The sequence below is a fragment of the Dromaius novaehollandiae genome, chromosome 3, assembly GCF_036370855.1.
Source record: "Dromaius novaehollandiae isolate bDroNov1 chromosome 3, bDroNov1.hap1, whole genome shotgun sequence".
NCBI lineage: Eukaryota > Metazoa > Chordata > Aves > Casuariiformes > Dromaiidae > Dromaius > Dromaius novaehollandiae.
The window spans coordinates 119067897-119081310 of NC_088100.1; the positions used below are offsets into that span (position 1 = coordinate 119067897).

The 13414-nt window shown below is 40.7% G+C and overlaps 2 protein-coding genes across 7 annotated transcripts in view; one reads left to right on the forward strand and one right to left on the reverse strand.

Annotated features, from left to right (window-relative positions):
• Positions 1 to 191: 191 nt before the first annotated feature.
• SRP9 (signal recognition particle 9) lies at positions 192 to 8786 on the reverse strand. Its single transcript, XM_026094705.2, has 3 exons — positions 8624 to 8786; positions 5050 to 5118; positions 192 to 2770 (listed from the first exon to the last, which is right to left on the reverse strand). The coding sequence occupies exons 1-3, from the start codon at positions 8693 to 8695 to the stop codon at positions 2651 to 2653; spliced, it is 261 nt and encodes an 86-aa protein (XP_025950490.1). The 5' UTR covers positions 8696 to 8786; the 3' UTR covers positions 192 to 2650.
• A 296-nt stretch (positions 8787 to 9082) lies between these two features.
• ENAH (ENAH actin regulator) overlaps positions 9083 to 13414 on the forward strand; it is a 138468-nt gene continuing 134136 nt past the window's right edge. For all 6 annotated transcript variants that reach the window (XM_064509949.1, XM_064509950.1, XM_064509951.1 and 3 more), the window contains exon 1: positions 9083 to 9129. In XM_064509949.1, the coding sequence (XP_064366019.1) occupies positions 9098 to 9129 (32 nt within the window). In that variant the 5' untranslated portion in view covers positions 9083 to 9097. The remainder of the gene's footprint in view (positions 9130 to 13414) is intronic.

Sequence of the window (13414 nt, forward strand, 5' to 3'; positions counted from 1 at the left end):
TGTAATTGGCACAAAGTGCTCACTGGCAATCAGAAGCACATGCTAACATGCTGGGCTGCAAAATTCAGTGCTTCAAATACAGACACCCAATGCAGTCAGACACCCCTTTGGTGGGGCAGCAGCCAATTAACTCCATTCATCATCATGTACCCATGGAAAGCTTCAGGTAACTGGCAATATGATGGACCAACTCATTGACTAAAAGTTTATTAGGAAACAGTGACCAGTGTACATATAGACATGTGCATACTCTCAGCAAAGGCATATGCTAGAAAAAGCAGAGCTTTATGAGTTTATAAGGTTTCTACTACACGAAGTGTTTATCAAAGTGGCTGAAGACAGCAGGATAAAGTCAAGAAGCTTCTGTCTTCTCTTCTGAAGAGGTCTACAATATCCAAAAGCTTTTAATTTCTCATTATCAATATTCTTGTGCATTATGACTGCACAGTATTGCCCTCATTTTTCTGCAAGCATGTGGAGGCAAAGCTTAACAACATGTACTCCCAAGACAGTAGCATTAATATTTCCTTACAGTTTTACAGAAATAGTTTCTGAATTCAGAAAACCAGAAATCTATCCCTCCCACTCTTTCCTTGACATCTACTACTCTAATATAGCAATATAGTACTATTATTTCCCCCACACACTGTTCAAGAGTGCCTGCCTCTAAACCTGCTCAATATCTAGCTTAGGCCTTTTGGTGCACCGAGTCCATCTACAGTTCTGTCTCTATTTTTATTCTTCCCTGCATGACCAAATACCAGTCACACCATTCTGTACCTCAGCTCACAAGACATCTACAAGTTAAAAGAGATGTCCAAAATAACACTGAAATAGCTACAGCCTTTATGCCTGCTAACCCAACAGCTCAAAGCGCTACTTGTTCGCTACAACCCACATGTGACTTCTGTGTAACAATCATTTACTGTAGAATAATGCTTTAGATAAAAAATATGTTTAAATAGTTAACATGGTACATTACAAATATCAACACAACAATCTGAAGCATCAAAGGAAGTTCTCAGCATCATGGTATCTTAATGATCAACTATGAACAAAACTTAACATTCTTTGTGGATTTCAGTTATTTGTATTTCAAAAAGAAAATTCAGTAAGAAAAGTGTTACATATCTATCAGTCACTCCCGCAGACTACAAATTGAGTAGCCAATGACAATCTAGCACTGAAGTATTTTCCAACAATATGCAACATTATATGTTCAGCTGAAAGGGTAATCTAATGCAATATTCAAGTCTGGATTTTGTTTTGAGTCCTTGGTAAATGTGGAAATTCCACTGCTTCTGCGTAGATCAATTATTTTTATGTAATGACAGCAGGTGGCTATTTAAGTAGATTGTTTTGTTATATTTAAATACCAGTACAGACAAGTCTTTGTATGGCTCTCCCTTCACTTTCATGGTTTGGTTTAAGCCAAAATATTAGCCCAGGAAAAGCTTGGTTATACCAATGGCATAATTACGTACAAATCCCATCTGTTTTTAGGTATGCAAGATCTAGTCAAAGCAAGTATCAATTTCAGTAATGGCTTTTCAAGCAAAAAGCTTTTGCAAAAGACAATTAAAGCTGCTGTCACCCTACCAGAGAACAATGAGAAACAAATCTAAGCCACATGAGCACTGGTCTATTTTTGACAGAGGTATTTAAGTATTTATTAAGCTGGTTTTCATTCATTTATTTAGTTGGCTGACATCCATCCACCACACAATATTTGAAAACGCACAGTTAGCAAGCTACTAAAATAGAGAGTCTGGATAGCGTTTGGTTGTCTTTTTCCATTAGCATAATAGGTGACAGCTTCTAGAATTTGCCTTGCTGATATACTTCAACTCTGCCTGAGGCTAGGATGGAAAAGGTCCCCACTGCTAGTATACAGTAGTTCACCACTAGAAAAAAAAGCCACTTCTTTTTAAAATATCAATATTTGATTAAGTGGAAAAGAAATTCCCAGCTTCCCATATGATATCTAGCAATATTCAAGCAAGGTTTTACTTACTGTTTCAAATACAGAAGTTTAATTATTTAGCCAATATAACAATTCTACAAACTGCATCACAGATCATGTTGCACAGCTTATAATCAAGATCAATACTAAACGCTAAAATCTTGCTAGTGACAGTGCTGATATATATTGGCAAATTAACATTTCAGTTCAGAAAACATCTGTTCTTCTAAAACCCATTGATGTATATCATTTATGTATATATTTATTAGATCCAGTCATCATGCTACAGTATTAGTCAGGTTAATAAACCTTCTCACTGTGAGAATACACCAGCATAAGATATGAACACAATGTAACCTATATGAAACCGTATCACAACTTTCAGAAATATGCTTGCTGCCTATCAAATAAAGTACTGTAGACTTAGAAAGATTTACATGTCTTAGCATATTTAACGTGTAAGAATAGTTTCTTGTTCAATTTCCAAAAATAAATATAAGCTTTCAATTGAAAGCATTTATTTTCCTAGTTTTCCAAAGTGGAGTCTGGAGGAAAAAAAAAGCTTCAGGCTTTTCATCACTCCACTTTGGTACATAAAAGCATCTCCTGTCCCAGTATTTGCTCAAATCCAAGTAATATTTTCTTCCAGTGAAATATGACCGGAGCACTCATTTTATTTTCAGCAATTCAGTCTGTTTCCATGGCAGCACTGCGGGATTCCTTAGCCACCATGAGTCGCATTAGCTGACTGTGGAATTTTTCGATCTTCTTTACATCTTGAGCCTGGTCTGTTCTATACAGCAAACACTGTAAGAGAAAGTTACTAAATATCAGATTTCACTTGAATTATTTTTATCCTGTTTATAGTTGCAACAAATTTGTACTTGGCGCAAAAAACAACAAAAAAAGATAAGTACTCAAACTTCCATTTGCAGTGTGCTGTTACCATGGGGCAGCAGCAATACAACACCAATACAAATCTACACTCAACTTCGTGACTATCGCACAAACAGGGGGGTTGTTTTTAAAATTTATGTAGATCTGCATTGACCTTTAAGTTTCTCTCAAAGAACCTTGCTTTCCACTTTGAAAACAGCGAAAGCTTATGGTTTATCCTAGTATCGTCTCTCAAAAAAGGTGGTAAACCTTGGCTTATAAAGCTCTCTTTAAAGACACCCTTGTTAGCAGTGTCTAAAAATGGAAGCAGATTGTGAACCCGAAATTACTTTCCTATTCTCTGTATTTTGAAAGTAAAGTTATTTTACCTTTAATAGTTCTTAATGTAACAATGCTGGTGACAAAATATATTGTTTCCCACAGAACATTTCCTCCCTCCTTAGCAAAGTCAGTTTCTAAGTCAATCTTAAACATGGAAAATAACACCTGATTAAGACTGAAAGGGATTCCTTCACATGACAAGCCAATAAATGCAAAAGGAACAAGAGTAATGTGACAGTGACTGATCACAGGAAGTCTACTTAGTTTCTTCCCAGACCAAGTAATTTCTTATACCTGTACAACATCAATACAAGTGTCCAGGTTGATTTAGCAATGAACAAAACCAGAATGCTCCATTCTCCAATGCTGTTAATACAGTACTTTAGCCAGCATTACATTCCAATTTGAAATCAGAGACAATCAGCAGAATAAACAGTTCAGTTTTCACTCCAGCTATATTACTTCTATAGAGTTAGTTATAAAGAAACCCTTCTTCTCCTCTCCTCCCCACACTTTTTCTTTCCAAATCAGCGTAACTGCTTTCTGTGAGTAGAAGCAAGTAAGAAGGTACGCAACTGAAAAGTCTAAGTTCATGAATCCACCTTACTTAACCTTCCACTATGGAAAACTTAACTAAATTGCCCTTTGCATCGTCCTGTTATCAGTGCCCCACATTCAACCTCTCACCCACTCTAAGCCCTATTATCCTGGGAAGAACTGTCAGTGTTGGAGTTTTGCATGGCTCCCAGATATTTGGGATAAAAATGCCAGACCACGTTTCCTGGAAAGAAGAAATTTAATTTTTCCAATTCAGTGAAGATTAGAGTAGGACAGACCACTGTTGCTTACTCTGGACTGCAGAAAATCAACAGCTTGCCTATAGCATCACCAGCACTGAGAATCCCTGTAGCTAGAAGGCACATCAGCACGTGTACAATCCCATTTCTACATGCTGCCCACCATCTCGCATTATAACCCCTCAAAAGTTTCTAGAGTACCCCTCCAGGTTGTTTCAAACAAGGGCAATCACTAAAAGCAGCTGCTCCATCTCCTTGTACAGTAACCCTAGAAAGGACATTGCAGAATTCCACTTTATGTGTATATCCCGCAAGTTTTACTAAATGGATAATCGACACTGTAAGATCATTATTTTAGGAGACTAGATCTCTAAACTGCATCTCGTAATTTTAACACTCAGATATCGCTGATTACAAGACATACTGTCTCATAACCATGAAGAAAGAGCTTAACCTACATTTGAAAATTGTCACTACAGTGAGCAAGTGAAAAAGGACTACACTCATGCAGGCTGTCATATCAGTATAAGAGTTTTTACCCGCACAAGATTACATAGTTCAACTGAATCATAATGAAGTATATCAGTGGAATACAGAAGAGTATGTTGTGGCTATGCTACAGAATTTGCTGGAATAGCTATATTAAAATCTTTTTTTGTTTTATTTTAACTGTACACATTCTTCTTCTCTCCCCACTTACTCAGTAGGGTATTCCTAGCTGTGTAGTTACTAAGCATGGAACCTTGCAACTTTACTCCTATTGTTTTTTGGTTTTTTTACAGGAGTAAAATAATGGTCATCAGCAACAACTCATTTGGCCTAAAATAATTATGTTAAGACTTACGAGAAGACCACTGAGGTATGAAAGTGTCTCTTGGACTATGCACAGTTGAACATTAGTAGATCAACATCAGGCACAGACATAGCAACTAAGGAAGGCTGAGCACAGTAAGTTTTTGGAAAACTGTCGTGCACTCTCCAGACAATGGCTAAGAGCTTGTAAATTGACTGACAGCAAAATGCAAGTCCTTGAGAGGTACGTTGAGCACTGAGAGCATGTTCCTTACTTACAGCTATGTCATCCGTTACTTTGATACAGAGGTTCCCATCACAGTGTCGATATTTGAGAACAACTCGCACCTGAAATAACAAACATTAAGAATTAACATCTATAGCTAACAACTCTCAAAACCTATCTGAAGGAAGACTGCCTAAATTCAGAATGCCTTTTATTAGAGTTATGTACTGCTTCACAGTTTATATCATTTCCTTGATCAAAAGAAGTATCCATTCATCATCCTTTCACTTTATTCACGTGGTATAGAAAGAAAAGAGAATTGTCTAAAATGAAAAAAGAGATTTAGTATCACTAATTCCAACCAGCAGCAAGCAGAGCAAATTTGTTACATAGCTCAGACTTTTCCTAGCCGAGGCAAAGACTGTAAGACAGCAGACAGATTTAAGAGTGCTAAGCAGCACACATTTGGAGAGAAATCTGAACATCCAGTTCAGTTTTCAGAGTTAACCATATGCTCTTCTTATGCCAGACGCTAGCTGTAGATCCGATGAAGTGTTTTAGGCAGACCAAGTCTCTCTCCAGGTATTGAGCAGTGAATCAAGGACTTAACCAGACTTGACAGATTCTGAAGCTCAAGGGTCTGATGACCACGACTCATGAAAAAAATTGATCAGAAACTAACAATCATCATGCCCTGGCCTGTTCACATCACGTTCACAGACACTAGTGAGGAACTGGCTAAGTTCTGGATCAGAAAACCAGAGGTTTTCTCCAATGTGGGTATAAATAACTGACCATTAAGTTGCACCCCAAATTTTATCCAAGCGAACTGGAAGTCCAGACTCAAGAGCACTGAAAAAGTTATGAAAGACAAGATGGCATGGTCAAGCAGTTGAACGAAAGAACGAAAGAACGAAAGAACGAGTCTAGGTCAATTTAAATATTTAATTGTCCTTAGCACAGCTCTATGAGGCATGGTATATGAAACTATAGAACCTGTGCAAAGTTCTCCTGATTACATCAGGAATACAGTTAAGACCAAGTCAGGAACCAATACTAGTGAACTAGTGAACAAGGGACATCTACTAGCAAAATAACAATTCAGGACCTCTGTGGTGGTTCTCAACTGTGCTGTCCACTAATGGTTTGGAAACTGAACCATTACATTTCCCTGTCTAACATATTAAAACAGTATTACAGTGACATTGGTAAGCTTGACATAGTAAGCTCAGAACCACTATAATGCAGCAATTACCAAATGAACAGTTGAAGGAACCTAAATGACAGGCAAGACAAACTACAAGAGTCATGTCAACGCAAAGCGCCCTGCCTGTTCCCGCATATTACACACATCAGAAAAGCTAAATGGAAACCTATGTTTACAGATGAGAAATGTTTGAAAATCTGGTGCTATGTGGAGACTTGAAAGAAGATAACTGAGTGGGGTAAACTCAATTTTGCTGTTTCTTTTCTTCTATGGCACCTAAACTATTATGTAAAAATGTCAAATTTCCAGTCACTGCAGTTATTTCCTCCAAAGGATTTAATAACTACACTAACGCCTACAGACAGATTTGAATGGTTCTTCTGATGTTTTTGCAAGTAGAAAAGGAAGATACAAAAATAATACTTTTACAGTAAATAAAAACAGATGACTGAAAAAGAGTTCTTTCAAATTAAACTGCTTTGAAGACTCAGTAAGGCTAAACCGAAACACAGAAGCAAGCACTCAGCTCCACTCTGAAACAGCTGCTATTGTGGATACCTGCTCTGAGATTTAATCTACCTGCTGTCCTTCCAGACTCACCACAGTAAAAAACAAAAACCAACACCACCCAAGGCAGCTGACTGACCATGAAATGCCTGCTACTGAATGCAGAACCAGCCCCAGAGATTTCATATCTATTGTTTCTAGTCTCAACTAGAACACCCAGAAACAGAGCAGTATGTGCTTTCGAGAACACTGAATCAAGACGATCTGTGTTGTTTAAGAAACTGCCTTCCTCTCTGGCTACAACAGCTATGTAACAATATACCTCTCAGTTAAGCAGACCCAGAAGCACAACAGACACTTCATAAGACACAGACTAGATAACTTGCTCTAACAAAAAGCAACCCCACTATCTAGGCTTACCAGCCCCAGAAGAACATGGACCCATCTACCATGACTTATTCTTCCTTTGATTTCTTGACAAGCATGATTACATACGTAAGCTTCTCAGGCTACTCTCTTGCAAGTCAAAAGGAGGGTGTTCATACTGTGACTCTGGGGCCTACATTAACTCTTCCATACATACACAAGTTTACTGCCATGAAGAGGCAGAAGAGTTCCCTTCTTGAGGTCCACTAAGAAAAGCAATGGGAAAAGAAACTGCTGCCTGCAGTGACATCCCTCCCTCTCAGGAAAAACAGAACAGTTTATTTTATGATCAGTAGATAAGTGGCAATTTCACATAAAATTGTCACTTATACTTGTCAAAAGCAAATGTTAATTACTATTTCAGAAGTTTTAAGTCCCTTACTTTTGGGGAAGAAAACTACAGCTTATATAAAAAAAAAAAAAAAAGAAGAAAAAAACACACATAAGCTCCCACACATACTGATGACTTTCACATCCGTTTCTGAACTGCTTTTTGGCTAAAGCATTTGTAGTGCTGATTCTGAAGATCTCGGTTGCTTTAACTCTTTGCATGAGTTACATTCCTCAAAGACTTACTAGAAAGCAATAGTCACATACCAAAAATAACACCTAAATAAGTTACTCTTTAGAAAACAAATACCTTCAGGTTTGCATTAGTATTGTGCTGTTGACTGCATGGTAAGAATTAACATATGTTTTCTTTTAATCTTTAGAGAGAGAAATTCAAAAGTGAAGCAGTCTCATATTTTGCAAAATCATACGATAAACTTAAACCAATTCTCAATATATCATTCATTCAGCTGAAATCTTTTAGTCACAATTCCCAATACACTGGCAGGCTGCAAACAGGCAAGTGCACAACCTATTTGAAATTAGGTTCTTGATGTTCATACAGGCCGCTGGTAACACTACTTGAAACGCTGTCTCCTAAAATCATTGTCAGTAGTGTTGAATGAGAACTTTGTTCTGCTTCTTCGAAAAGAAAGGTAAGGTGTTACATCTGCAACTGACATCAGGCTTTTTGGAGTCTCCTCTCCCCCTTCCTCGTCACTGCTTCTTTTCTCCCCTGCAGGCCATTAGACTAAACCTAAAAAACCCTCTTCCAGTCGTTTAACGCAGGGCACCTCCAGTGAGCACAGCCAGCTTTCACAGAGCCAGAGTTTCATTTATTAGGAGCCCAACTCCCCTCCCGACAGTTACAACAGAGGAGCCATTTTAACGCAGCGCCTAGGGTCACGACCTGGCGAGGACACAGCCCCTCACCGCCGAGGGCCATCAGACCCCGGTGCGGCAGCGAGCCTCGCGGGAAGGCCTCCCTCACCGGGCGGCGCAGCCAGAGCGCCAGAGCCACCCGACCCCCCCGCCCCGGCCGTTACTCAGCGCGCCACCCGGGAGCCGCAGCATCCCCCGACGGGCCTGCGGCGGGGGGAAGGTGGGGGGAGGCCCGGCCCGCCCCGCCGCCGGCCCCGGCGCTGCCCCCGCCCCACCTTCATGGGGTCGGCGAGATAGAGCTTCTCGGCGGCGCGCGTGAACTCCTCCCAGGTCTGGTAGTGCGGCATGGCTCGGCCGGCCCTGCGCTGCGCTGCGCTCCGCTCCCCGCGACCAGCGGCAAGATGGCGCCGGAGAGCGGGCGCCGCGTCACGCTAAGAGGGCGTCTCCCATTGGCCGGCGGCGATCGGCCGCCCAATCGCAGAGCGCGTGACTCAGGGATGCTGGCCCCGCCGGGGGAAGGGCGCGCGGTGGCCGCCGAGAGGGGAGCCCGGAGGGTGGCGCGTTTGCGACAGCGATCCCTCCAGGCGGGGCGGGGTACAGCCGGCGGCGGCGGCGGCGGCGGGCGGGACCCCTCGCCCCTCCCCGCCGGCGCACAGTCCCCCCCGCCCCCCCCTCGGCCGTCTCGGGGACGCGGGTTCGAGTCCCGGCGCGGGCGCGAGGGCCAACGGCCGCAGACGTCCGGCCAACGGATGCGGAGCGACGCCCTGGGAGCGGGCAGGCGGTGAGCTGGGCCGCGGGGGTTAGGCCAAGCCGAAGTGGTCTGCCCTTGGACCGGGATCTAGCTCCCCTTCTCCCAGGGTGGGAGGTCGGTAGTTACGTTGGGACTTGGCTCTGTGTGGAAAAAAACCAAACCAAACCAACCAACCAAACACGTTTGAAAGCAGCTTGCTGCCTTCTCTGTGTTGCTGCGAAGCTGGTCAGCCGCAGTTCTTCCAAAGGCCCGACTTGTGACTTGGGGGCTGAGGCCCAGGCTTGAAAGTGAAATTAAAGCGGCTGATTTCAGCAAGAGGCTGAAGGTTATAAAATTATAAAGATCTTGGGGAATCCTGCTTTTCATACCTGTGTGTTTGTGTGAAGCATTTGCATAAAACTGATAAAAACTCATTTCAAAAGAGAAATGAGGAAGGAAAAACATCTAGGATTTTTTTATTTTTTTAAATATTTCCATGAGTGGTCTGTGATTTTTGTTCCATAATTGCACAGAGATTGTAGCTAGTCAGACTGCTAACTTCTGACTATGTCACAAAGCATATAAAAGTGCCCTGATTATAGGAAACACATAAAAATTGCGGTCCTATGCTACCTATTTTAGGGGGATGGACTTAAAAGCCAAAGCCCCTGATCTGACTCACAGTTTCAGATACTTTTACTAAACTAAGCAAACCTCAGTGATGTGGCCAAACAAATAAACTGAAAAGTTAGGGGCAGATCTGCTTGTAAGGGGACAAATTATGCAAAGCTATTCCAGTCTCCACTGGCAACGTGAGGAAATACTAGCCGTAGTTTTGTTGACCACAAAAGGCACAACAGATGCAGGAGAGAGTGAAGAAACATGGCATAGAAATAAAAGGGTGGATGGGAGGTAGGGGAGAAAAACTAGAATGAATTTCCCTGAGTCAGTAAAGCAGAAATTGTTACTGTGGGGATCAACTTTGAAAAAGTCTGCAGTGATTAGGCTGCCAAACTTGAACAAATTGCGACTTGTGGGTGTTATGTGGTCCAGGCAATTCTGTTAAAGGGCTTTGCAGCAGTGGGCGAAGGCTATGAATAGTGGAAAGACTTAAGATGTTTTTTTTTTCCTTTCCAGAGCTGGTCGCAGAGTTTAGAGGCCTCTGTTTCTAAAAACACAGTTTCAGAAACATAAGATTTGACTTTCAGAGAGGCCAATACTCAGCTGCTTTAGTCAAAGGCGTTAGATGTATTGACGGAGCCTAACACAGTTATCCCAACGTGGAACCTAACCTGGAGGGAGGGCTTCTCTACTCTTACATTTTGAGGTTTTTATAACTGCAGAGTAGGAATTGCTTTTGGTAGATTTTACAGCCATTGGAAGCAATGTAAATACCTTAAGGTATTCATACTAATAAAAGGTGTGAGGTGTGCAAGCCTTGTAATATGCATAATATTTCACGGAAGCATTGCTCACCAAGTTCAGATCCAGGTTTTCAAAGTAGGACACAGTTTTGGTGGTTTTTTTTTTTTTTTGGAAGGAAGAGTCTCAGTTTTGGTCTGTCCAGTCAGAAGCACCTTAGGGTTGATTTTCAGAGGATTTTCATTTGGACTCAAATGTTCAGGATCCTTTATGTGTTCTTTGGGACAAGAGCTGGCTTAAGAGCTTGTCTATGGCCAGTCATTAGTCCTATAGTTCACAACCTCTTCAGTGAAGCTAGTGCAACAAAGCAAGATTAAAGAACAAACACATTTTTGCTGTTTCTTTTTCCTTATCCCAGATGATTTCTGTGATCCACTTAAGGATGCAGCTTCTAAAACTGTTATATATGCACAACTTCGGAGGTGGAAAACTGCAATGGCCGGTGCAAGGAACAGAGAGAGTGTGAGGGATTTCTTAATTGGCCTTGCCTCTGAAGAAAATGTCATGTGTCGCTGTGACAGTTATACAGTCTGATACACAATTCCACATTGCCTGTTCTTGGCTGCAGATCTTAAGGATTTCCTATTCCCTACCACCTATGGCTCCTCAGTTGTGCTGCCACAGCTGTTCATAGGTCTGCACTGGGAATCAAACCAATGAACTGATTTCATTTAAAAGTAGCACTGGTTTTAGTAGCACATTTTTTAACCAAGATCAGTTCATTTATCCAGTTTATTGTGTGGCCTTACATACTGTTGTGCTGACACCGCTGTTGGAAAAGTACCTTTTTGGTGGCAAGACAGGATATGGGAATTCCTACTGTTTCTGCTGGCTTGCCACCAAGATGGGGGGGTGAGGGGGATATATGTGAACCCACACCGCTAGCTTCCCTGAAAGCAAGTGCCGTTGCTGAAAGCTGGGCAATTAAAGAGAGACACTATTTCTGAAACTCAGTGAATGCCTGATACCTATAGTTAATGTGATAATTCACTATGCTGTTTTCATCTTGCTGGGAGAACAGAACATTTTCTTGACATGTAAACTTAGAACTATGAAAAGTAACTTAGGCCATCGCAGTTTTTCATCTGTAAGTCATATTTTTTGTGTGTCCAAAACTATTTTTCAAGTAAGTTCCAGTGAATGCAGTGATAGTAGAAATCTCTCAATGGGCTTTTTGTTTAGTGAAATAAAATGAACAGTTGTTTATCACTGTGCGGAGTATTTGGTATTCAGCCAATAATAATTTAGTACTTAGTAAGAATTCTGCTAAAACATATATATTTATCTTGCTGTTCTTGAGTTCCTGCCTTCTTCCAAGCAAGAAATCATTCCAGAGGTCTAATGGCTCTTTTATCACTAGTATGTGAAATTTGGAATGCTATAGAGCCTCATTTACACTTTTCTCTCCTTGCTATATTCCCTAGACCACCTTAGATAATGCCTTTTTTAGCTTGGATTTAAGGCCATAAAAAGCTATGAAGCAATAATATAAGTACTTGTGTGATGAAGAAGATTTTTCATGCGGTTTTTCCTCGGGCCTTTCCCCCTCATCTAACCTGTATGTGCATGATTAATGATCTCGCTTTGATCAAGCTTCTACATGCATTGCCACTGCAAGTTCTGCTCTGTATGGTTATGTTCAGGCATCTGGATTCCACATGGTAATTTCTTTATTTTTTTGTCTAGTGTTTCCTTTGCATAAATGACAAACTGAAAGAAAACAGTAGAAAAAAGACCTTGCATTATGTCTTAAAATATCATCCACTGAGATCTTGAGTTCTTGCAACTCCTACAAAGTTGATGGAAGTTGCATCTGCTCAGTATTACTCAGGATTAGATACTTGGCTTCCTGTTTTTTATTCAGTCTAAGGCAGGTGCCTTATTCCTGTGTGCAAATGTATTTTTCTTTCACGGATAAGGAATTCAGATAAGAATATTAAATTCATTAAATTTAATGATTTTTTTTTAATTCATTAAAATAGTTATCTGTCACCATGACATACTGCTGCTGGGTAAAGCAAGCTGGTCTTTCTAGCTAGAAGTAGCTTTGTGTAAAACACTGTGCATTATCATGCTAAATTATGGATGTGATGGGAGACAATCGGCCAAACTCTGATCTCAGTGTACACTGCTGTAAATCCAGAATCATTCCACTTATTTCAGAGGATTTTTTAAAATTTATTTATAACAGTTTAATTAAGAGCAGAATTTTGTGCTGAGATGATAATCCTGTTCTTGGACCAGGAGCAACATAAAGTCAGTGCATTTATACAGGTCTAAAAGGGTGCTAATGAGGGGTTAGTTTCAAGGCAGTTATTACTGCCAGAAATGCTTAATGCTTAAAGAAGGAGATATAGTTACTTCTTTCAAAATAGCTTCAACCCAACCCTTAGTGAAATTAAGGGGAAAGCATGGTCATGGTGATTATGCATTCCATTCTTGTGTGTGCATGGTCTAAAACAGCTTGGGATTTGTGCTGATGCAAACTTTAATTACACGGGGTTATTTTTTGAAAGGGTATTTATGTGCATAAGGATGCAGACAGATCTTGAGCACAATAAGCTAAGATGTCTTTGACATCTTAGTGGGTTCTGAATCAAAGTACCCCTGAGAACTGAGTCTGCAGTCAGAAGCAGTTCATGCTTCTGGATGGGTTATAACATGCCAAACAGCCACAGTTTTTTTCACTCTATAGCTCCTGAAGGAGCAGGAAACATACTGTTCTTTTCTAAGGGCTTTATGCTTTAAACAGCTTGGCTAATGGTTCAGCCAGGCTGAACCATATATAATTGATTACATCAATCCTAATTTTCCATTTTTCCTGCACGTGAGGGTCTAATCATCTTGTTAAGTGATTCAGACTCATAGTGTCCTAACAAGGTAATTAAATATCAGTATAGCTAAACTAAAGGTG